At 43.7% G+C, this 25,438-nt stretch overlaps 1 protein-coding gene across 6 annotated transcripts in view; it reads right to left on the bottom strand.

Annotated features, from left to right (window-relative positions):
• Window positions 1-25,438, bottom strand: part of RAI14 (retinoic acid induced 14) — a 159,271-nt gene that overhangs the window by 117,942 nt on the left and 15,891 nt on the right. For all 6 annotated transcript variants that reach the window (XM_065905615.1, XM_065905618.1, XM_065905619.1 and 3 more), the window contains exon 2: window positions 12,465-12,547. In XM_065905615.1, the coding sequence (XP_065761687.1) occupies window positions 12,465-12,500 (36 nt within the window). In that variant the 5' untranslated portion in view covers window positions 12,501-12,547. The remainder of the gene's footprint in view (window positions 1-12,464; window positions 12,548-25,438) is intronic.

Below are 25,438 nucleotides of genomic sequence, written 5' to 3'. Positions count from 1 at the left end.
AAATTTGGACAGAGACCCACACACAGAGATGTGTGTGAAAATGAAGGCAGAGATCTGGGAGATGCACCCATAAGCCAAGGAAACGCCAAAGATCGCCAGCAAACCAGCAGAAGCGAGGAGAGGTACAGGCAATACATTCTTCCTCATGGCCCTCCATCCTGCTGACACCTTGATCTCAGACTCCTGCTGTCCAGAATATGAAACAATACATCTCTGTTATTTAAGCCACTCCATTTATACTACTTGTTACAACCATGCTAGCAATCTAACACAGCTTTCTCATCTGTAAAATGGGGATAAGAAAGGTACTCCTCTAACAGAGACAAGAAGCAGATTACAATTTGTTGTTTAGAACAATGCCTGGCAGAGCAGTGCATTTGAATGTTAATGTTTTCCAAACATTCTTTTTTAATCAAGGAGATTCTCACTCTTTTTTTTTTTTTTCCCTAAACCTCTTGAAGTTTCCCACAAAGCTGCTTAGTAAAAGGCAAGTGTGATAACAGCCCACGCCAGATTTCTCAGGAGATGGGGAGTACCCTCCCTTGGCTGGCGTGCCCAGGGCAGGGTGTGGTGCAACAGGAATCTTCTTCTCTGCTCTTGGTCTCACACCCACTCAAGGTACCATATCCCTTCCCTCCCCGCAGCAGCCACCACCGGAGCCTCAGCCCTAGAGTCCTGGCCCTTTCCTCCCATTAGTCTCTCAAAAACCTAAACCATCCTACCACCCCAAATGCAACCATCTTCAACCCTCATTCTGCAACTTTATCAACACCACCCACCCTTAGTTTCCGATGTGCAGAAGTCCATCCCTCCCACCTAAACTCAGTTATTCGGTTCATCTCCCTCTTGTTGATCTCTCCTCTGGACAACCCCCCTCCAGTACTGACTTCCTCTCTTAATCCTAACCTACCAGTCAAGAAGGCCCAACCCCAAACTCACCCTTTCTAGTGAAGCCCTCCCTTAACTTTTCCAGTATTTATCACCGGGGCTCCTGGTTTCGTTTTGAACGACGCAAGCCTTCTGTTGCTGTACCTGTTTCATGCATGTCAATCACAGTACCTCAACTAGACAGTCGACTTAGAGACCATTCATGCATCACACACTACTGAAGACCTACTAATGCCAGGCACCAGGCAACAGGGTTAACAGGTATCATTAGGTAGTATCTACTGAAAACTTACTGTGTGCCACACTTTATCCTAATCCTCACAATGATGCTGGAAGGTGCCGGCATCACCCTGGTTTACAGACGAGAAAATCAAAGATGAGAGATTATGTAACCTGTCCAATATTGCATAGATAGTAAAGGATAAAACTGGGACAAGATAAACGGTTGAGAAATAGTATAATGGGTCAGCTGTGACCAGACCCCAAAGAATGTGAATTAAGGCACTGCCCATTTGAAAGGATGCTAATAATTATATACAGGTGTACATCAGAGATAGTATAGGTTCAGTTTCAGACCACTGTAATAAAGCAAATATCGCCATAAAGCAAGTCAGGAGTTTTTGGTTTCCCAGTACATATAAAAGTCATGTTTACACTATAGTCTATTAAGTATGTGATAGAACTATGTCTAAATAAACAATGTGCATAACAGTCAAAAATTATAAAACAAAAAACAATTACAACGGCATTATAAAAGATCACAGATCATGACAACAAATATAACAATAATGAAAAGGTTTGAAATATTGTAAGAATTACCGAAGTACGACACAGAGAAATGAAGTAAGCAAATGATGTTGGAAAAATGGTGCCAAAAGACTTGCTTGATGCAGCGTTGCCATAAACCTTCAGTTGTCTTAGGAAAAATAAACAATATCTGAAAAGCACAATAAAATGAAGCATGCTTGTATATTATATATTATATATATAATATATGATAAGGTGATACATATTAACGACTGACATCCTTCCAAATGGGCATTGCCTTAATTTGTTCTTTGGAGTCTGGTTATATAGCCATATCTGAAGACAGAGCTAGATGTACCATACATTAATGACTTAGATTAAATAGGAATGCCTACTAAGTTTTGGGGATTCCCAGGTGGCTCAGTGGTAAAGAATCCACCTGCAATGCAGGAGACACAGGAGATGCAGATTTGATCCTGGAGTCGGGAAGATCCCACTCCAGTATTCTTGCCAGGAAAATCCCATGGGCAGAGGAGCCTGGCCAGCTGCAAGCCATGGGGTTGCAAAGAGTCAGACATGACAGAATGGCTGAGCATGATAAGATGGATGACAATGTGATTATGGTAAGAGTTAGAATTTAATGCAAAAACCAGAGCAACAGAATTACTGAACAAACTTAACTAAGAAAATAAAATTTAACTGGGATAAATATAGTGTCTTGCATTTGGGTTCAAATATTCAACAGTCCAAGCCCACAAAGAGAATGACAAGACTTTGCAAGCAACAGTGGTAGAAAAGAATCAATAGTAAACTATGAATGAAAAGGGGAATGCGGGTAAAAAAAAAAGATTAATATTATGTCAGGTTATAGTAATAAAGCCACATGACTGAGAAGTGGGAAATGCCACTATTTTAAGTTCTTTTACAACAAATCTAATGTTTTGCTCAGAATTCTAAGCCTCAGCTTGAAAGTATGTCAAGCGGGCATATATATTCAAATGAAACTGATATAATTAAGAATCCTCATGTTTCACAATTTCATAGATTGCATACTGACCAAATGAAGGTATGCACTTTAGTGTAACCTACACCTAAGTTTAAAATGTATAATTGTAGGCTGACATCACTCCCAAACTTCCCTGTGAAGGTGTAGGATCAGGTCAGGACAGTTCCCGTTGCTGCAAACCATCTCAGAATGATGACTGTGTGGTATACTTAACACAGGTCCTTTTAATCCCACTTCTCATCAAACCCAGCCTATTACTGAACTAAAAGGAAAAGCCTGATTGACAACCTAATGTCACCAGCTGGTGACACTTAGGAGCAGTTTCCATCTCAAACATGGAAAAAGCACTTCACATCACGTGAACAGCATGTCCACCAACAGAACATGGAGAATTGGACAAATGGGCAACCAATGTTCACCACTGGGGTAAAAGCAATCAAAATGAAGAACATAGAACACACCTTTACCACCTAACTCTCTCAGACGAAACTCACTGTGGAAACTGCCTGTGGCCAAGTGTAACGGTTTTCCAGCGCTGCTGCCATAAAATACCACTAACTGGGTTGATTAAGACAACAAAAATGTATTGTCTCCCAGTCCTGGAGGCTAGAAGCTCAAGTTCAAGGTGTTGGGAGGGCTGTTTCCTCCTAAGGGTAAGTCTATCTCACATCTCTCTCCTTACTTCTAGGGGTCTGAGATAATCTTTGGTCTTTCCTTGGCTTATAGGTGCATCACAGAGTTCTCTGCCTTCATCTCCATGTGGTGTTTTTGCTGTCTCTACAGTCTTCCCTCTGCCCAGGTCTGTGTCCAAGCGTCCACTTTTCATAAGGACATCAGTTATGTTGGATTAGCACTCATCTTAATAACTTCATTCTAACTTAATTACCTCTATTAAGATCCAATTTTCAAACAAGGCCCTAGGGGACCTCAGTATGTGACTTCAATATATCTTTTGGGGGATGGGTAGCAGTTCAACCCAGATCACTGAGTTAATCTCCTCCAGGACCCATTCCTCCTATCCCTTGAGGTGTCCCTGGTTTCATGGCTGCCATCTGGAAAGAGTATTTCCTCTCAGAATTCCTCCCTTGTAGCTAGGTAGGGATATGTGATTAAGTTCCAGTAAGTTCCATGTGAGGAGAGAATGACTTGTGTGATCACACCCTTTAAAAAAAGATGCTACCAGACTTCCCTGATGGTTCAGTGGCTAAGACTCCATGCTCCCAATGCAGAGGACCTAGATTCCACTCCTGGTCAGGAAACTAAGATCCCACGTGCTACAACTAAGACCTGTTTGTTTGTTTTTTTTTTAAAAAGAGATGCTTGAGGTTCATTCTCCCTCTTTCTGGTTCTCACATACAGAATATGCACCATGAACAGCCTAGACCAGCACTGTGCACAGGAATTAGTAAGATATAAGTCATTTTAAAGTTTCTAGGAGCCATAGTAAATAAGAAGGAACAAGGGGAGTGAATTTTAAATTTACTTAATTCATTCTGTCTGGACTATTAGCATTTCAGTGTGCAATTATAAATATTATTATTAAGGTATCTGACACATTTGCTATTCGGTACTAAATCTTTGAAATCTGGTGGATATCTCACATTTGTGGAATACCTCCATTTGGACTAGCCACATTTCAAGTGCTCGAGAGCCACATGCAGCAACCGCCTACTGCAACACACAGCACAGCCCGAGAGGGAGCAGAAGGACATTCGAGAGGAACCTGGGTCCCTGAATGAGTCCGTGAAGCAAAACTGTCCTGCTGGCTCTGGAGTGTTGGAAATGTTTACTCAAGGAAACAGTTCTATCTATTCAATTTCACGTATCTTGTTATCACAGCTTACCCCATATCATAATAAATATGTCCTCTGGGGTCTCCCAGAAGGACCCTGCAGCTTCTCAGTTATGAAACAACCCTTTACAGCATAGACGCTGACTCTCATGGAAAAATAAAGAAACCTCCAAAAATCACAGCCCAAGTTTGAAAAATTACCATAGAAACATTCTCAGCATTGAAAAATACATTTCAAAATAAACTCATCCCAGGAGAACATGTGGTTCCTCAGACTTTTTTGTCCTTTTCCCACATTATAAATCTCTGCACCTCCCAGTCAGTCAGCCCACTGGACAGCCCAAGAGGAAGGAGGGAGGGAGATACCATGTCCTTCAGCCTCCTAAGAAGATAGAAAATGAAATCCTTTTAGGCAGTGCTTCTTAAAAAGTGAAACTAATTTCACATGGTAACAACTAATAATTGGAAAACCAAATCAATCAGAACATACTGACTTTCCTTGTTTAAAGGGAGGTGGGGACTCAAAAGGAAAGTCAATGCTTGTCACTAATGTCATCTTAATAAGACACTGCGCCTTCAACTCATGCTGACACCTGCTGACACAGAAATGCAAAGAACCACCTCCTATGGCAAAGATCTATGGAAAGAAACTCAACTGAAAAATCTCCACGGAATGAATTCAGAAGCAACTCTTATTCCACTTCAAAAGAAAAGTTACATATGAGAATTTGTCAAACAAAAAACACTGAAGTCAGCCATAGTTCAAAATGATTAGGTAATTTCAGAATAAAGAGATAAGAGGTAATAACTTAGATGATTTTCTACTTGTGCAGACGATCAGATTTCCCAAAGTTTAGGGGCCAGCTTCTGAGTTTCATATCGGTTTCCAGCTACAGCTGGAATGATATCAGGTTTAACCAAGAATTCCTGCAATTATGGTCTGGGGTAACTAGAATGATAACCATTTTGCCTTCTTGCTTTTCTTTTTCTTTGGAATGTTTTTGTTTGCTGCCTCCTGTACAATATTATAGAACTCCATCCATAGTTTACTCCTGTGATTGTGTTTATCCTGTGATTAACATTATGTATAGGCACTGCCCCTTCATGGATCACAGCCTTGTCATGGCAAAGGGGCTTGTGCAACTCAGTGAAGCTATAAGCAATGCTCTGCAGGGCCATGCAAGACAGACAGGTCACAGTTATGAGTTCTGACAAAACGTGGTCCACTGGAGGAGGGAATGGCAAACCCCTCCAGTATTCTTGCCTAGAGAACTCCATGGACAGTAAGGAAGGCAAAAAGATATGACCATCCAGAAGATATGGCCACCTGATCCAAAGAGGCAACTCATTGGAAAAGATTCTAATGCTGGGAAGGGTTGAAGGCAAAAGAAGGGAGCAGCAGAGAATGAAATGGTTAGATAGCATCACTGACTCAATAAACATGAATTTGCGCAAACTCCGGGAGACAGTGGAGGACAGAGGAGCCTGGCATGATGCAGTCCATGAAATCGCCAAGAGTCGGAAATGACTTAGCAACTGAACAACAAAATTAGGCACCAACACCCATTAACAAACTGTGATACTCCAGCCTCACTTTATTAGACACTGAAAATGTATAGTCCAAAAGATGAAGAAACTGTGGAGCTAAAGTTTATGAGCACACGTGCTCAGTTGGGGGTGCCAGGGTTTTGGAGAATCTATTCTAGGACAGAAAAGGATGGAGGCATGTTTGGAGTTGAACTGTGAGCCCCACGCCTGACACACACTCTGCGAAACTGATCAGTTGAAGTCTTAAGGACGCAGAATATGACCTGATCTGGAGATAGGGTCTTTACAAAGGTCATCAAGTTAAAATGAGGTTCTTAGGGTGGGCCCTAATCCAATAAGGCTGGTTTTCTTATGAAAAGGAGAATTTGAAGACAGAGACATGTAGAGCGATCGCCATGTGAAGATGAACATAGAGATCAAGGTGATGCACCTCCATGACTGTCAGCAAACCACCAAACAAAGCTGAGAGAGACACGGATCAGATTCACCTTCACAGGCCTCAGGAGGGAGGAGGCAACCCCACCAACATCCTTGATCTCAAACTTCTGGTCACCAGAACTGTGAGCTAATACACCACTGTTGTATAAGCCACTCAAAGCACGTTCACAGCAAGTCTAGGTAACTAATGGGTTCCCCTTGTGGCTCAGTGGTAAAGAATCCACCTGCCAATGCTGGAGACAGGAGTCGATCCCATGGTCCGGAAGATCCCCTGGAGTAGGGAATGGCAACCCACTCCAGTATTCTTGTCTGCAGAATCCCATGGACAGAGGAGCCTGGCAGGCTGCGGTCCATGGGGTTGCAAAAGATCCAGACGGCTGAGGGATAGACTTTCACTCTCCCCACCCTCACCCCAGGAAATTAATACAAGGTAAAATCAGGCAGCAGCAGATTCCTCACTAAGATGGGCTGACAGGACCTGGAAACTATGTAGCGTGACACATTCTCTGCACAAGTTTACAAGAGACTCAGGCCTCTTCCCCAAAAGGTCACCTCTGATGTATTTTTAAATTATATCTATGGGGGAAAAAAAGAGGCTAAGCTTTACAATAGATTTAGCCAAGGTTCCTCTGTCAAAAGAGGCTCGGATTTTAAAAGCTCTTTTTTTTTTTTTTGCATGTGAGGTGGGGGAGGGAGGCATGGGCATGTGTAAAAACTTACTATAAACAACTAAAAACTTGGAAAAAATACCTTGGCAGAGATGCCGATTATCGACCTTCACAAGAGCCACTCTCTCAACAGGCAACAAATTCAAACTCCTGTCTAAGCAGGATGTGTCTGGTTCCTCAAGATTCATGGGGTGTGTGCATTCTTTGGCTGAAAGCTGCCATCATTAGTAGCTGCTCCATAAAGAAATACCATTAATTTAATCTCTCATGGACACAGCCATTTCAAACTGGATGCCTTTTTTCCCCCCTAAATGGAATGTCCACTGCCTCCCTGTTACAGTGGAAAACATAACTGGGAACAAATCTTTCATAAAATTAAACACACACCCACAAAGTAAACTCTGAAGGCCTCGATCATGTTGGAGAGGCAATTCTCAAGATTTGTTACAAAGATCTTTCAACCCTTTTTTCGAATCCCTCAACCTCCACCCATTTCACTCAAGGCACTAAAAATTGGCATTTACAAAGAAATTCCAGAAGCCTGAGCATTTTATTAGCAAAGGGAAATCCCAACCTTCTTGGCTTCATTTCTCATGATGACAGCTCATTTTTCCAAATGGAACCACGTACTGGTTGCTGCAAATATTTAAAGAGGTAAAGAAGCTACTTTCAAACTAGTCATAAAAGAAATAAATAATGATGATTTAGAACCCTGTACTTACTTTATAAGCATAAAAAGTCAAGTACATCCATTTTTTAGACTAGAATGAAAAGTTTACAATGTTCTTATGAAAAGACTCAGAGCCATGCCATGGGCATTCTCTTCGGTTCCTTAAGTGTCACTGTTGTGGGTCAAGGGCTATTTTTGGAAAGTGAGTCTACCGCTGTGCCTCACAACTTGCTCGCCATCATTACCCTCTCCTCCTCTCCTAACCATCCTTCCAATTCTATGCCTCCCTGAGGCCTAGAAGAAGCTTCAGCTCCATAAACCTCCTACCAATTTTCCCATTTCCAGCGATTCACTCCTCTCTGAAAATCTATAGCATTTATGATTCAGGTCTCCTAATTTAACAACTGGTTATATCATCCTGGATAGCCTATTAATATCTATATTCTACAGGATTTGCATTCTGTCTTAGTTATTGCCTGTGTGTAGTTCTTCTCCTCTGATGTGGGTTTTTTAGTTTCTTCAAGACAACCAGCATCCCGCATATTTCTCCAGTATCCCTTCCAGTACCTAACCCCAGTTCAAAGATGACCAAATCAAGTTAGAAACAGGAATCGGAAGATGTCACCCACATTAGGGGGAACATCTGTTAAGCTCCATGACTTTCTTTGGTCTCTGTGGGTTACCTGAAGGCTCCCTAATAAGTTTAGGGATGAAAGGCACTAGACAAGGACGGTATCTAACCACAGCCCAGAGAAACAGGCTAGGTCCTCCCCCTAGGTCGTGCACAGAAACTCAGCCGCCTGAGTCAAGCATTCTGGAAAGGATGCTCGGAAGAAATCTGTCTACCTGATGGTCCTAGTGCAGCCCAATGACCTTAAAGGCGTCCACGGGGGCTCTTCTGGGCCACGCTTATCCTTTCTCACTCCTGGGTTTTGCCCTCAGTGATCACAAACTCATTTGGCTGCAGACCTCCCAGACACAGGCTGGCTGAAATGTGATCATGCCCGCAGGTCACCTGCCTTCTCTTTACGAGAGCATGAACATGATCTGCTGTCCCTCTTCCTCCTACCCCCCAGAAACACAAAGGGCCCTTTCTTTATCCTTCTTTCAGCCTCCCACAAAGACTAGCAGGCAAATTTGATGGGTGAGGGTTCAGGGTTATTCTCTAAGAAAGACCACTCACTTTGGGTAAAGAAGATTACAGTTTGGCTCACTGAACCGAATGTAAACAGTTTAGAACTTGTTTCTCTTGGAACAAGTGACACAGGGGGATGCATACACATATACCAAAAAATGAAAGCCTAAAGCACCCGGTGAAAAGCAAAATCCTCCCCACTCTGCCACTCCCCCCCCCACCAACCCACTCCCAGTTCTATATCCCTCCTGAGAGACAGCAACTTAGTTGCAGGTTATTTTGCCCTCCAGACCACATACACTTTTCTGCCTACTTCTCATTGTGTTTGCTCTTTTTTTTATAAACCATAATTATATTATTGACTCATTCTTTACTTTCAATTAGCAATTTCTACATAATAATTTTCTTTTTTTTTACTTTCCTAATAGCTCAGTTGGTAAAGAATCCATCTGCAATGCAAGAGACCCGGTTCAATTCCTGGGTTGGGAAGATCCACTGGAGAAGGGATAGGCTACCCACTCCAGTATTCTTGGGCTTCCCTGGTGGCTCAGCTGGTAAAGAATCCACCTGCAATGTGGGTTGGGAGACCTGGGTTGGGAAGATCCCCTGGAGAAGAGAAAGGCAACCCACTATAGTATTCTGGCCTGGAGAATTCCATGGACTGCATACTCCATGGGTTCCCAAAGAGTTGGACACAACTGAGCGACTTTCACTTTTTTTTTGCCTTTTAAAAATTTTTATATGACAATTTACATTTCACCTCCAATTACTTTTGAAAGAAAGGTCAGCAGTAGTGAATATCCCTCTTAATTTTTTTAATAATAATTTTCAATTATAAAAATATTCAGAAGTCAGTAAAAGATGTCACACATGAAATAAAGTTTGCACCAACAAAAATATCACTTTGCAGTCTGTCCTATTTGACTAGTTGAGATTTTAGACACAAGTAAAAGTTCCCAGTGGTCACACAGAGAATAGGAGAGAACAAGCTGCTGCTTTTGTTTTACAATCATGCCAATACCATTTTCATATAAAATCTACTGCTTAAATGGAGAAATACATGTTGTTAGAGAGAGAAGGCCCTCACCACCCAGGTCTGTGCTCTGAAGACCATTTACAATGCCCAAGCAGGAGGTAGTCACCTTCCCAAGTAAAGCTTGTGGTGAGTCTGAACCTGCCTGCCAAGCATACAACTGAAGTCCTCTCAACTCCAGCATGGGTGTCTGCAATTAAGAAAGAGGCAGAAAGATGGACCAAGCATCTCCAGAATGCCAGGCCTAAAATGTGTGCCTTACAGGTGTGAGAACACTTAACCTTCACAACTTCATGAGGTAACATTACCTTCAGTTTTCAGCTGAGAAGCCTGGGGGTTCAGGACAGGGAACAGACTTGCCCAAGGCCACAGACCCAGGTCCAAAGTCGCTTTCCCAAGCTACTGCCCGGAATGCTGTCTCATAAAATCAGACCTGCATCCACACTTCCTCTTTTGGAAAACCTGGGGTCTGGAATCAGGCTACTTGGGCACAAACACTGACTATACAACTTTGAGCTAGAAGAACTCAGGCCCAGGCAAGGGACTGGAGCTCCTTGGGTCTCAGTTTCTTCATCTGGAAAATGAGCCTGGCAATAATACCTACCACATAAGGGTTGCAGCAAGATTAAACAAAGTTCACATAATGAGCTTGGCTCAGCACTTGACATAAAGTAAATATTTCATAATGGTTAGCTCTTACTAACCTGAGGCTGATTAACAAGCTGGGGTTTGAAACGTTTTTCTTTTCTGCTTTTATTCCCTCCATCTTGCAGTGGAGGGATGATGCTTTGGGAAGAAATTTGGAGTGAAATTGGGGAGCCATCTGATACCATCTGGCCCCATAATACCAATTTCTTTTGCTTTCCTCTCCCAAGCTTGCTCTTCTAACATTTCTTCCCTTTGCGCTAACTGCCAAAATCATAGCTTTTCAACTGCCAAATTCCAGAAGCTTTTAATAGTGTTATTACTGTGACTTTTTCCCCCTAAATCATGGAAATATTTCAGTTTTTATTTAAAAATTAGATTCCAGCAATACCCTCCCTACAGCCACCAGTTTATAAACCTAAAGTGTATGCCCCTATTATTTCCCCCCTGCCCCTGTTCATATATCATGGAAGTCTAGACTGATTAAATTTTGCTAAAACAATTTCAGCTTGTACAAATGGAAGTTGCCCAATGGAATGGAAGAAGTATTTGTGAAGCTGGTCACACAAGTTACAAACCCGAATCGGCCTGGCTGGATAACATTTTCCATTTAACTGCCTTTTCCTTATTAACTGAAAGTCCAATGAGATCTAGAGACTGTCGCATCACTTGGCCAACAAATGAGAAGATTGAAGGAAGTTTTCTTAGCGGAGTGGCAGGGGCAAGAGGTCAACGAAGTCAGATGACCAACGTTGTCACTCTGTCCAAAGGTTACCTGGACAACTTCGGCCAAGTCACATTCTCTGAGTCTTAGTTAACTTACCTAAAGAATGAGGAGGCAAAGTCCGCTTTTTCCTAAAAACCCTTTCTCCTTAGAGCTCAAACTTCCTTTCAGCATAACAAGATTCTGCAATCATTCCACAAGCACCTCCTCCAGTCTGGGCCTTATCAGGGCAGTAAGTTACATGTCATGATGTAACCTCAGGAGATAAGCTTCAGCCAAGAGGAGGTATGTGTGTTTGCGTGTGTATGTGCATGTGTGACGTGTTAGCCATAAGACATGGTGTCCACTTATAGCAAAAATGCAGTTGTGCCAAGCTGTCATATAATTCACAGCAAAGCAATAAAATCCAGGTTTACTTTTAATTACCCAATGTTAAATGACAGCCAAGCAAGCCCATTAGGAGGGTGACATCGCTGACATCCATCAAACATCCTTCCATATATTTTTCCCCTTCAACCACTCTGCTCCAAGTATCTGGAGCAGCTAGCACAAGACTGGAGCCTCAGCCGAGTTTATGAGCTGACCTTCTGTTACAATAGCATCACATATAATCCCAATGCTGTGTTCTTTTTCTCCATTTTCTCCTCTGGGAGACTTTGTCTCATAATTCAGGCAGCATCACTGGTTCCTCCAATCCAAAGGCTTGTATGATGAATAAGAAATGAGGAAGAACTCCAGGAATTAAGGGGGAATAAAGGTGCAGGCGGCAATAGATATTGCTGTTTCACCACAAAAGCCTTAACAGAATTTAAGTTTCCTAAACACCCAAGATGAACCACGCTAACACATAATTCCTTAAAACCACTCTCTAAAAATGACATTCTGAGTCAGATTTGGAGGGATTTAGAAATGCTGATGTATTTGACTCTTTTTGTTAAGATGTTTAATTTAACTGTTCCTTTCTCTACAAGGCACAGACATCAGAATTTTTTTTTAAAAAAAGTCATTTTTAGAAGCTGTATACACAAACAGCAAGAACACATCATTCACAAAAGCCACGCTGAGCTGGGCCCCAGAGCACTTCTGACTTCTGTAGTTGATTAACGCAGCACCTTATCAAGGTCCAAGGGAGGGTGTTTCTGCAGCCAGACGTGAGTCACAAGTACTTACATCACTCTTCCTGAACTTGGCCTTCAAGCTCTTCATGTTTAGTCCATTCAGCCTTCCACAGCTCTAGAGGTCACCTTCAGCACCTAGCCAGAGAGAAAAAAAGAAATTAAGTATCAAGGTCTCCTGGCTCAGATGGTAAAGAATCCACCTATAATTTAGGGGACCCAGGTTTGATCGCTCAGTTGGAAAGACCCCACGGAGAAGGGAATGGCAACTCACTCCAGTATTCTTGCCTCGAGAATCCCATGGACAGAGGAGCCTGGTGGGCTACAGTCCATGGGGTCGCAAACAATCAGACATGACTGAGCAACTCAGATACACACTTCAACGTTTCCAAACAAAGACTATAGTGACTCCCTCCCAGTTGGACTAGGACTTTTGGCCATGGGTAAGCATCTGGGTTTAAGTTAGGAAGGTGGTCAGGGTTAAGGGCTGGGAAGTGGTACAGAATGTTATGTTCTTCCCATTTGTGATACTCTTTTGAAGCGTCCAACATTTTCAAGTCAACTGAAACTTTTCATTTTCTTCCAACTCCTCATTCAAAGTAGAACAAGCTTAAGTAAAGGCTGGCCTGTTACTGCACAAAATTCAGTGCCTAACTCCCTCCTCTCCATCCCCTTCACGGTACAGTTATAGCCTCCACCTCCTCTGAAAGTGCCACAAGAGTGAAGCATACTGAAGCACAGCTCATATTCCAGATGCCATTCATTCCCTGTTTATTTTTCTCAGTGTGTTTTTTTTTCCCCCTCGTAGATGCACAGGGCAATGAGGGAAAAATGCAAGAAACAACAAAACCTCCCTCATCAAATACCTCATTCCTCAGGAAGCTACTCAAAACAGTGAAAGACTCTCCCCAGGTCCTCGTGGGACCCAGTGATTCCAATCCGGAGCTGGAAAAGTCTTAAGAAACCACCTCATTTAGGAGGGTTCTGTGGTACCTTTAGAAAATGAAGGTGAATTTTTGGAATGACAGTATATCTGTACTTTTTTTTTTTTTTGGCTGTGGCGGGTCTTAGATGAATCCTGCAGGATCTAGTTCCCTGACTAGGGGATCGAACTCAGGCCCCCTCCCTGCATTGGGATTGCAGAGTCTTCATCACTGGACCACCAGCAAAGTCCCTGTACTTTTTTCTGGGAAGAAAGTTCCTATTTTCATCAGATTCTGCAAACACACTGTCACCCTTCAAAAGGTAAGACTATAGATCTAGTCGGAGCCCCTCATTCTCCAGAGGAAGAGATGGAATCTCAGAGTGAAGAAACCTGTCTGCATTCCCCACACCTCTGTATGATAAAATTCAGAACCAAAGTCGGACTGATGGGTGAATGCCTTTTCCACTGCCCTACAGCTTTAAAACTAAAACCTGAAAGTAAACTCCTGGGCTAAAACATGGCATGAACTTGATCTCTTCCATCCTGAAACCTGGAAAGTGCATGTTTAGGTCAAAAATGACAGAAAAATCTATGTGCAAGTTCTCATCACCTGGAAAGCACTCAGAAATAGTAACGTCAAGCCTCAGCTTACAAAGTGAGAAGAGGGGAACATAAAGAGGTCCGTCTATTTGAGGACTAAGGAACGGTGGTCAGGTGTTGGCCACAGTTGATCATTACCTTTCAAAAGCCTTTCAAGGTCATCATGTTCATTCACCATCTTTATTCTGGACTAAACTGATCTGAGGAAACAGATGGCATGGTGGGGGGCAGGGTAGGGAATGCAGGCAACTGAATGGCTGGGCCATTTCTCTTGAAGTCTTTGTTACCACCTCCAGAAGTCGTCCAGTGGCTCCCTGTCTTCTAATTTGCTAATTTTTGACTTTCATTATTGCTGCTGCCCTTAAGCAGGGCCCTTTGGACAGGTCACAAAGCACCTCAATGAGATTAATCTGGAGGCCACACCATTCCTGTGGCTTCCCTGTGGTCCCTTTCAATCTTCCCAGCCTCAGCAGGAGTGACAGAATGTCTGTTGCCTTGGAAACCGCACACACTGTAATTACACCTTGTTAATTGCCATGTACTTAACCACAGAGAAGGCTGGGCTGGTACCTGAACGGCAAAGTATAAACTCTGAGGACGGTGCTTCTGGGTGGCCCCCCCCCCCCAATTTAATCTGAATCAGAAGAATCTGGGGACAGTTTGCTGAATGCAAAATTCCCTGGAAATTGGATCTCAAGGGCAGGACCAAGGAATCTGCTTGGTTGACTCTGGCATACAAGTCTGAGAAGTCAGAAATGAGGTGTGTGGAACTGGAAATATCCTTATCAAAGCTGTGCTGGTTTATGAAACAGCCCTTCATCATGTCACAGCAACCATCTTTTGATGAATCCAAGTAGAAACCCTGAGAAGCAGATGTTCCCAACCTGACACTGGCTCACAGTTCTCCACCAAATGCAGCTAGAAGATGGAAATTATCCTTGAAGTTCAATTCCATCCACCCTCCAGGTGAAGGGCTAATAACCAAGATAACAGGACAAATCCATGCACCAGGAAAAGCAGCAAACAGAAACCCAGCCTTGGATAACCCACAAACTGTGCAACCCACCAAGGTGGAACCACCCAAAGCATTCTTTCAGGCAAGAACACAATGTCTCAGCCAAAGCAGGGTCAGATTTTTGTTTGAGGTCATGGGGCGCCTAGGGCTGGAGGTGGGGGAGCGTGTTACATGGGTGTGGGTGCTAGTAGTTTGGTGTGTTTGTCTGTGTCTCCCCCCCACCACCCCTCATCATGGTAGTGAGAAGTATGCAAAGGCTCATTTAAAGAAGATTAAGTAAATAAAGCAAGTAATTCCAAAAACTCCCAGGGGGAGGTATGTGAAAATGAATGTTTTTCTAGAAGCTCTGGGCGTTTGAGAGCTGGGTGGTCCAAGGGTATAACTCTGGGATGACAGACATGGGGATCAAGGGTAAAAAGGTTTAGAAACCCACAAAACAGTAACTAGAAACAAGAACTGTAGCTGGGGATAATTAAAATTAGTAACAAATCACTGCTTTCCGGGAATTGGTAAAAGGACCTAACTCCAGGACCTAATCCTGGAAGTCAGGACTTGTGGGAAGTCACCTGGGCTCCCTTTGCCTCAGTACCCTCTCTTCCCCAAAAGGACCCACGAGTCAATCGTGACTTGCCTTCCTTGGCTCAGCTGGAATCTTTCGGCTCCAATTCCCAGATTCAAACTTCCAAAGCCCAGACTGGATAAAGTGACATCTATCAACTTAGTGAAACCACACTAACAGCAGTCCTTGGAAAAGTAACTTAAGGTGCTTAGGTCAAAAGAGCTGCGATAAAGCTGAATTAGCTGCATTGGAGTCTAATTTGGATGGTTCAAAAAGAGAAGGGCATGTTTCACATACACAGGAAAAGGTATTTGAATTAAATCCTCTCATTTCAAGCAGAAAAAAAGGCTGTCTACCCACTGAGCAAAAATGTTGGTCAGTTTACTCCATGCTCAACCCAAAATAAGTTAACAAGCATTGCTTCGTTGCCAGTTACCATGTGATGTCACTCCATCAGTGAGGATGGAATAGGGCAGGGAGGCACAGACTGTGGCCCTCTCATCTGAAAGACTAGATCCAACAAACAGGGTTTGTTAATCCATTTTCCCTTTAAAATAATGCAACTCTCAACCAACGCTTAACATGAACTACCCTTATTGAATAGAATTTCTAGCCTGAATCAAAAAGTCTTGATGTTAGCCTATAGAGCTATACTGTGAACTAATAAGTTAGACTTCTTTGAGTATTAAAAATGACATAACAGATATAGAATTTTCCTTTTGGGGTGATGAAAATGTTCTACATTTATTACTATGATGGCTGTACAATCTGTGAACACACCAAAAACTGATCGACTGTAAATTGAATAGGTAAATTGAATAGGATGTGACTTATCTCCACAAAGATGTTAATTCTTTAGCTGTTATTTTTTTAAAATAGTTTAATAATCTTCATTAGCTTCTCCAATCTGTAGAGCTAGGAAAATTTCAGGTTGAGAGCCTCTGGATTAGTTGAAAGTGAATTTTGAAGGAATAAAGATTAATAAGCAATGCCCTTAGTGCTAAATGGTTCCTTGCTACTAAATTCTCTTTAGCTATTTCTCTACCACAAGCCACCTCCAACCGAAATGTAATCATGAGGAAAAGAGAGGGAAAAAGTTCCTCTCTTCTATCACCAAACCACTCCTTCTCCCACTCACCCCCACTTCCACCCCTACATGTGACCCAAAGGTTATTCCATAAGACAATGCTGACAATTGTGTCAGCACGTAAGGGCCCCCTTGGAGCCCCCAGCCAGGTATTTAGATTCTGTAATCAGAAGTGAGGCTCAGAATTGGGTTTTTTTCTTTGTTAGTTTTTTGGTCATGGTCCACAGCATGTGGGATCTTAGTTCCCTGACCAGGGATTGAACTCACACCTGCACTGGAAATGCAGAGTCTTAACCACTGGACTGCAAAGGAAGTCTCTTATAATTTTTTTTTTTAACTCACAAGGTGACTTGGATGCTCAATGAGATTGGGAACCACTGTTCTATACCTATCATACCACCTAATCATACCTATAATTGACTCTTTCATTAAAACCAATTTAGAGACACTGCATAAGTAGATATGATAGATCAGTATTTCTGAACATTGACTGAATCTTTCAAAATATTGTGGGTGGATGAGAGGGGCGCATTCTACATTAAAAGCTAAGAGAAAAACTAGCTGGTTACCATGGCCACTAAGAAACAATAACTCACAAAGGCAAATGGCAACTATACACACATGTATCTTTTCCTGAATCACAGGGATATATTAGCATCCAAGATGCCATACCCCAGGATTCAAGGGCAGTGGTTTAAAATAGTTCCCTCTGAGTCATCATAGCACCAGAGGACCTAAGTGAATAACAATGTCCTTGCTCTAACTAATCCCTCCGTCATGGAATGTGAGATACTTCCTCGGAATCTTCAGCAACACCAGAACACTAAACGTGCACCCCCAGACTGGCTTTGAGAATTTTTCTTCCAAGTAAAAAGTACATGAGACTTAAAATCCAAAGCACTGGCGATGACACTGAACAAAGGCAAAACACTGAAATTAAAATACTTCTCTCTTGCTCAGCATCCACCTCTTCTCCCTTGAGTACCTGCTTCTGCAATTATCTCTCTCCAAAAAATGGAATTTTAACCCAAAGCTGTATAAACACTCAAGGCGGCAAAACAAATACGGGCTGTCAAAGGTCTCCCCGGACAAAGAAGTCCCTGACGACAGAGCCTGTCCTGCCATCTAAACTGCCGCTGGGGGCAGAAGCTGCTTTAAGACTCTGCCTCCTGGATGGAAATCTCTGAGGGCTAGGAAAAATCAGAGAAGTCTTCACCACAGAGGTAGGGGTCTGAGTGTCTCTAAAAGGAAACTCAGGATATGGGCAGGCTGACGGGAAGAGGGCTCCTCATCGGGCCTTTCTTAACAAGACGGGGCACAGCCATCCCAGATGAAGTGAAGGTCAAACGCCCGTCCAAACTCTGCCAGCAGTCCTTGAAGCTTCTCTCGGGAGGCTGAGCAGGCGTGGTGGGAACTGATGCAAACTTCTCTCTGAAGAGAGACTCTCCCCCAGTCTCCATTCCCTGACCCTTTTAGACCCTGGATATCAGCAAGGAGTTCAAGAGTCCCAGTTACCAGTTTTTCTGGCAAATTTGAAAGTGTACATCTCAGGCTATTTACGTTGGAATGGAGGATTTTCAGGGTAGAGTTTTCATTTTGCTTATTACTTGGGTGCTAGCCATTGGTATAAAAATCAATAAATGTTTCCTGAAGGAATGTGTAGGACAGAGATACAGGTTAGGTGCCTGGGTAGACTGTAGACTTCATCTTTGACCTCAGCAAGGCTTTTTTTGGGTCCTAAATGGACTGGGTTAGCTGCAATGGGAGTAAGTAAATGCCGTGATCAGTTTTCACATGTACATATGAAAGCACTAAGTTTAAAAAAACCCCAAATCACCATCTCGTTTGGCCTATAAATCTTATCAGGTTGCTCCTCTTTGTTCCCTCCACCTCCCTCTCCTCTCTCTGAGCTGTGCACCTCCAGCAGCATCTCCCTAATCACATGCTGAGCTTAGCCAAGGGAGCTGACCATTTGAATAATGGAATGTAAGAGTCAATAGAGAGCAAGGACCAGCTGCTAAAACCCCAAGGGGCAAGTGCTTACTTAGGACAGAGATTTTATCAGCCTGAAGCAAAGCAGGCCAAGGGCTCCCCCGGATCTGCATGCCTGACCTATTATTTTTGCATGAGATTCTACCACTTCCAGGTAGGGAAGTTCTCAAGAAGGAAAAAGTACATCCTAGCCACACCTGATGCTAAAGCTGAAGCTCCAATACTCTGCCCACCTGATGCCAAGAACTGACTCACTGGAAAAGACCCTGACGTGGGGAAAGATTGACAGCAGGAGAAAGGGACAACAGAGGATGAGATGGTTGGATGGCATCACCGACTCAGTGGACATGAGTTTGAGCAAGCTCCAGGAGATGGTGAAGGACAGGGAAGCCTGGCAAGCTGCAGTCCATGGGGTCACAGAGAGTCAGACATGACTGAGTGACTGAACTGAGCAACACCCAAGTGTTCACCTCTGACCTCAGCAGGACTTTCTCCATGGTCCACACTCAGCGGAAGTTCACCGAGGCTGAGAGAAAGGATGGGTGAACAAGCGTTCACGCTAAGTTGCTTCAGTCCTGTCCGAGTCTGTGTGACCCCATGGACCGTAGCTTGCCAGGTTCCTCTGTCCATGGGGTTCTCCAGGCAAGAATACTGGCGTGGGTTGCCATGCCCTCCTCCAGGGGATCTTCCTGACCCAGGGATCGAAGCCGTCCCTTAGGTCTCCTGATAGACAGGTTCTTTACTACTCAAGGCCACCTGAACAAGCACTGGGTGTCAAATTGGAAGCACAAAGATACAACAGACATTTCACCAAGATGCCAGTCCAAGATGCACAATTTCAAAGGATTTAGCCGAAAACTAGTAACAGGACTCTTGAACCCTCACTCACATCCAGGGTTTAAATGGGTCAGAGCACATGGAGATTGGGGGAGGTTCTTTCTCCACTCCAGTGTTCTTGCCTGGAGAATCCCAGGGATGGAGGGGCCTGTGGGCTGCTGTCTATGGGGTCACACAGAGTCAGACACGACTGAAGCGACTTAGCAGCAGCAGCTTTCTTGGGAAGGAATGATGCAATGATTCCCACCAGGCCTACTCAACCTAATGAGAAAGGCCTACAGGACCACTTAGAGAGACTGGACAGGGGTCTGATCCTCGCCTGGAGAATCTACAAGTTTGGAGAGAAACTGGCCTAAGTTCTGAGGGTGGGAATGAAGGCATGGTAGCCGTTGGGCTGTGATCAGCCTGATGCTGAAGTTTATCTGTGCACAGATGTCTGTCTCTGGTAAACCTGGCGTAGGCAATTCATGGAAGGGTAGTAAGCTGTCTTGGATTCTAACAGAGTGTATTACAGGGTGAAGAGGGCAGAGAGAGGCCAAGTCCCAGACAGAAAAGCAACAAAGCAGAACCTGCAACACAGGAATCAGAGGGGTCCCTAGTGACGGTCCAGGAGTGGAACCAGGAAGAGAGAAGGATCTTCCGAGGCCGCCTCTGCTGGTTTGCTAGACTGTGTAACAAAGTGTCACAACTGGTGGCTTACGCAACAGAAATCTCTATCCTCACTGTTCTGGGCGCTAGCAGTCCAAGACGACAGTAACAGCAAAGCCAATTCTGATTTATTCTGAGGCCTCTTGGACTGCAAGGAGATCAAACCAGTCCATCCTAAAGGAAATCAGTACTAAATATTCATGGGATGGACTGATGCTGAAGCTGAAACTCCAATACTTTGGCCACCTGACGCGAAGAACTAACTCCTTGGAAAAGACCCTGATGCTGGGAAAGATTGAAGGCAGGAGAAGAAGGGGATAACAGAGGATGAGATGGTTGGATGGCATCACCGACTCAATGGACATGAGTTTGAGTAAGCTCTGGGAGTTGGTGATGGTCAAGGAAATCTGGCATGCTGCAGTCCATGGGGCTGCAAAGAGCCAGACATGACTGAGCGACTGAACTGAACAAAGGCCTCTCTCCCTGGGTGTAGATGGCTTCCTTCTTCCTTTGTTTTCACGAGTGCTTCCTCTTTGTGTGACTTTGTCCTCATGTCTTTTTATAAGGACACCAGTCACACCCATATAATCTCATTTATCTTAATCATATCTTTAAAGGCCCTACCTCCACAAACAGTCCCGTCCGGAGGTACCAGGGGTCGGGACTTTAACATATGAATTTTAGGAGCACATGGTCCAGCCTAAAGTACCTCCTCAAAGAGCAAGAATCAGCTCAAAATATCTGTCAGGATTAGAAAGCAGAGCACTGTCTTCCTGTGTACCATCAAGTAAGAACTTTCTCATTCTTCTTACCTCTCATCTCCCCTCTCCTGCCTCCAGTTTGCATTGCTACCCTGGAGGGGACACAAACCCCTCAGATAAAGGGGGTAGAGTAACAGGAGAAAATGGAGAAAGAGAGAAAAAGAAAGATATTTTCTTTTAAATCGAATTTGAAATTTTTACTTTAATTTTAAATCAGGCATTCCAAGTTCTAAATTAAGAGTATTTAGCAACTGAAATTGACTGTAGAATTTTTTAAAAATCTAATCAGAAAAGTTATAGATTTCACCCAGAGGCATGAGATAGGCTAACCTCTCTGAATAAATTTTAAAGAGTCAGTGGGACACAAAACAAAGCTGCTTTGTGATCACATTTTAGGTGTCTTATTTATTCAGCAGACCAGATACATATAAATAAATGAATAAATGACTCAACAAACATGCAAACTTTACTAAACATTAATTATGGGCTGAGTGCTCTCATATATTAACTAAGGTGCAGGTGAGATAAAAGATTACCCAGATGATAAAGAAGAGCGAAAGGTAAGAGGGAGAAAAAAAGACATAGGTAGTAGTTTCATCCTGATGATGAATCCTTCCTAAAATATTGTAATATCTCACTCCCTCCTCCCAAAAATGACCACACTCTTTTAAAACCATAAATGCTATCCAGATAATATACCATAACGATCATGAAGTGAAACTCTTAAGAACATTAATCTCCCTCCCTATATTCACAACTTGCCTTTATCAGGGGATGACATTTCTTTTGAGAAAAAAAAACACATCATTCTTCTTTAAAAATAAAACCTGCCATCAATGAGGACCAATCATGGTCCATGAATCAGTCAGAGCCACCAGCACTGATATAAAACTGGTCGGGGCTCTGGCAACATTACTATCTGGGTTGTCAAATCTGCTACTCACATGCTCCGATAAACCTACCAAAGAAAAGCCCCAAGGTTACCTCATGCCCTAAATCCATCCAATTTAAAAAACATGGGCTTAATCAAAACAAGCCAACTCTGGAATACAAAAATCACTCCAGGACTAAGAAATGCCATGTGATTATCCCCTCTTTTGAGGTTATTTTTAAGCTGATCTCTAAAATGCCGTTTCCAGGGTGTATTTCCAAATCTTTGATGTTGGTGTCAACAGCTCTATCAAGACATAACACTGTGTTCATCTCTCAAACAAAAAAGCTGCCCTGCACACATCTAGTAATCAAACCCAAACAGCAGGGGGTATGTGCCAAGTGCCTTACCATCTCCATCGCAAGTCCATTTCTTGGCTTTCCCCCACCTTAAAATCCAAAAGAATCATTCAAGTTTAAAAAGACAGGGCCACGCCTCAAATGTTACTGGTGAATGTATAAAATGTGGAAAGCACAAAGTCACTGTGGCAAGTAGTTTGGCAGCTTAAATATACATTTACCATTCAACCTGGCGATCACACGACGTTTCTTGCCAGAAGAAATGAAAACACGTGTCCACAGAGATGTGCACATGAGTGTTTACAGCAGCAGTATTCATAAGCGTGAAAAAGTGCAAACAACTGAAACATCCACCAACTAGGTAAACAAAACATGGCATTTCCATACAGGGGAAGGCGGACTATCCAGGACCAAAAAGGAACCAAGGGTTGATACCCGTGCAGCGCAAAATCATTGCGCCAAGTGAAGGTCAGACACAAGACCACACAGTGTAAGATTTCATCTGTGCGACATGTCTGGAACTGGCAAATTTATAGACAGGAAGTAGATTAGCAGTCGCCTAGGGAGGGGAATGATAAGGAGGAATTGCAAATGAGCATGAGGGCTCTTTTGGGGGAGGTGAGAGAGATGTTTTAAAACTCAATTGTGGTGATGATTCCACAGCTCTGTAAATTTATTAAAAATTGAGCAGTACTGTATACTAAAAATGGTAAATTTTGTGGAATGTAAATCATACCTCGATAAAGCTGTTTTTAACAAGATGAAATACAAAAAGTGAAATGCTAAGTTGTTAGTGAGAAACAGCTTTAGAGTGCAAGAGGGTAGCTCCCTGGATGGTTATACCAGATTCCCTTGGTTTTACTCTAGAAAGATTAAATGGTCAAATGTTGACTTACTGTGACATCATCGGTTCTTTGACTTGGCTTTAAAATGGGGTAACTCAGACTCTCCACATTCTTATATGCAGGAAGTGTCATTTACGATAATCACAATGGTTCTGATGAATCAGTCATCTAGTGCCTCAAATACTTTTTGAGGATAAGGAATAAATAAGTTAACAACATGGATACTGTGAATTCTGATGCCCTAGAAGCAGGAGTGGAACAGCAGATGGAGAGCACAAAAATCATTTCTGCTGCCCCAGCTACCATGTTGGGATGTCATTCGAACACCACATACTCAAATCATATATTCTCATCTCCAGCCCAGCTCACTTGAAGGCACGTCTCTGCATTTTCTCTAACCTAACACACTGCCATGCAGCACGCTGTCTGCCCCATGACTCTGAGTGCCCAGCCTTCTTCTGATAACTGCATTTCTTTCTAGGAAGCTGTCCTCCTATTCCCTTCCCCCTCCCCCCACCCCCACTCCAGCCAGGTTATAGCCTGACCGTAGCTGTTCCCAAGAGATGGAAAGATGTCCTTAGCAAGGCTATCAGAGACCGTCCCTGGAATTTTGGGTGGGGGGAGAGGAAAGGGACAGGGAAGGGGTGAGTACAAGAGGAAGGAAGAGAAGGGGGCAGAATGGGGAAGAAAAAGGGAAGATTAAAGCCTTCCTCTCTGGCGGAGAAACTAGGAAAATGTGAGCCTGGCAGCTGTCCAAGACACTCCTAAGTCAGCGCAGAGAGCTGGTTTGAGGGAGGGAACCAGGGAAGCCCCAACACCCTTTTAGCACAGAATTTGGCATCCCCTGAGCCAGGCTGCCCCCCCTCCCCCAACTCCTCACCCCAACCTACATGCGTGCAAAGTCACTTCAGTCATGTCTGACTCTTTGCAACTCCATGGACTGTAGCCCACCAGGCTCCTCTGTCCATGGGATTCTCTAGGCAAGAGTACTGGGGTGGGTTGCCATGCCCTCCTCCAGGGGATCTTCCTGACCCAGGGATCAAACCCATGTCTCTCTCGTCTCCCGCATTGGCAGGTGGGTTCTTTACCACCAGTGCCACCAGGGAAGCCCTCCCTCCTATCTTAAGCTAGTTCAGGTTGAGTTTCTGTGACTTGCAATCAACGAATATTGACAAATCCCCTGCTGCCTTCCAGCCAAGTCAATCCCGCTCAGGCTGTCACCTTAGACGCCACAGTGAGAGGAGCCTAGAACCTCGGCAGCACTGCTGTAGCTTGTACGTCTGTCTGTACAGCTCATTTGGAAGTCAGTAGCTAAATTCACTTTAAGAATCTACAGAAATGAAATACACACCCTCCAGACTCTAAGTGGTTGAATACAGTGGGGTGACCTACAAGGTCCCCTTTGAACCCATAGGTTAGGGACGGCTTATTTATCATCCATTTGTTTGGCTATGAGCTGCTCCCTGATCTGCCAGCATACCCTCACCCATCCCCACCTCCAAGCATTCCATTCTTTCTTCACCACAGAAGACCTGGCCAGCAAGCCCCACCTTCTGGGCTATTTCCACTCTGAAAATAAGACCCGGCTCTTTCACTCTCCTACAGGAATCTGCCAATAAGGGAAACAATCACGAGTAACTGGAAATGAATAATAGAATTAGACTGTTAAAAACCCTCACGAAATGAAAAGCCATCATAACAGCTGGGTCCTGAAGGACCCTGTGAAGTGGCTCAGGAGGAAGATAGGGACTTCGGGGCGGGTGGGGACAAGGAGATGGGGCAGACAGTGGGGAAGCTGCCTGGAGGAGGGGGTGGAACGCTGGGGTTCAGCTGGATCAGGAGACCTCAAGCACCAAGGATAATTCTCAGAGCAGTTAATCCTTGAATATCGCTGAAGATATGATAAGGAAGCATGCTTTCACTCACCCTAACTGATTCTAAACAAGACACCTGGAAGAGAAGCCCGACACAGTGGCTCAGTCACCAAGCATCACCCCACCCCCGGGGTTAGGCTGGCCTGGATTTGTCACACTACTCTCCTGGCAATGCAAATGGAAAAGGCTTCCAGATCCTTTCCACTAAAAGCCCCAGGCCACTCCAAGCCCGTGCTCTGTCGGGGGGGGGGGGGGGGGGGGGGGGGGGGGGCCTAGAACCACCTTCACAGTGAACACAGGCTCTGTTGACTGAATTTGAGAGCCTGGACCTTCTTTCAATTTTCAGCCTTTTCTGTATTAAGGGATAGAATTAAATAGCATCAACATAAAGGATGGGGAGTACTTCTGTCACCTGCAACAAAGATTTAAAACACACTCCCCTCCACCCTGGGCCCCACACACAAACTCACATACCTGGCACCCGATCCCATGAGGCTCTAAAGAGTAAAAACATCGCGGCTACTCAAGAACTCGCAATTTAAAAGGAAAACTAAGAAATCTATACTGCCTTGTTTACTCACAGGCACTGCCTACCAACTCTGGCCGAAGTACATAGGGAGATGTAGAAAACTGGCCCATACATAATCCCTGCCTAC

Source organism: Muntiacus reevesi, chromosome 14, assembly GCF_963930625.1.
Source record: "Muntiacus reevesi chromosome 14, mMunRee1.1, whole genome shotgun sequence".
In the NCBI taxonomy this organism is placed as follows: Eukaryota; Metazoa; Chordata; class Mammalia; order Artiodactyla; family Cervidae; genus Muntiacus; species Muntiacus reevesi.
The sequence above is the reverse complement of the archived record's forward strand: the minus strand, read 5'-3'. Positions and strand labels throughout refer to the sequence as shown.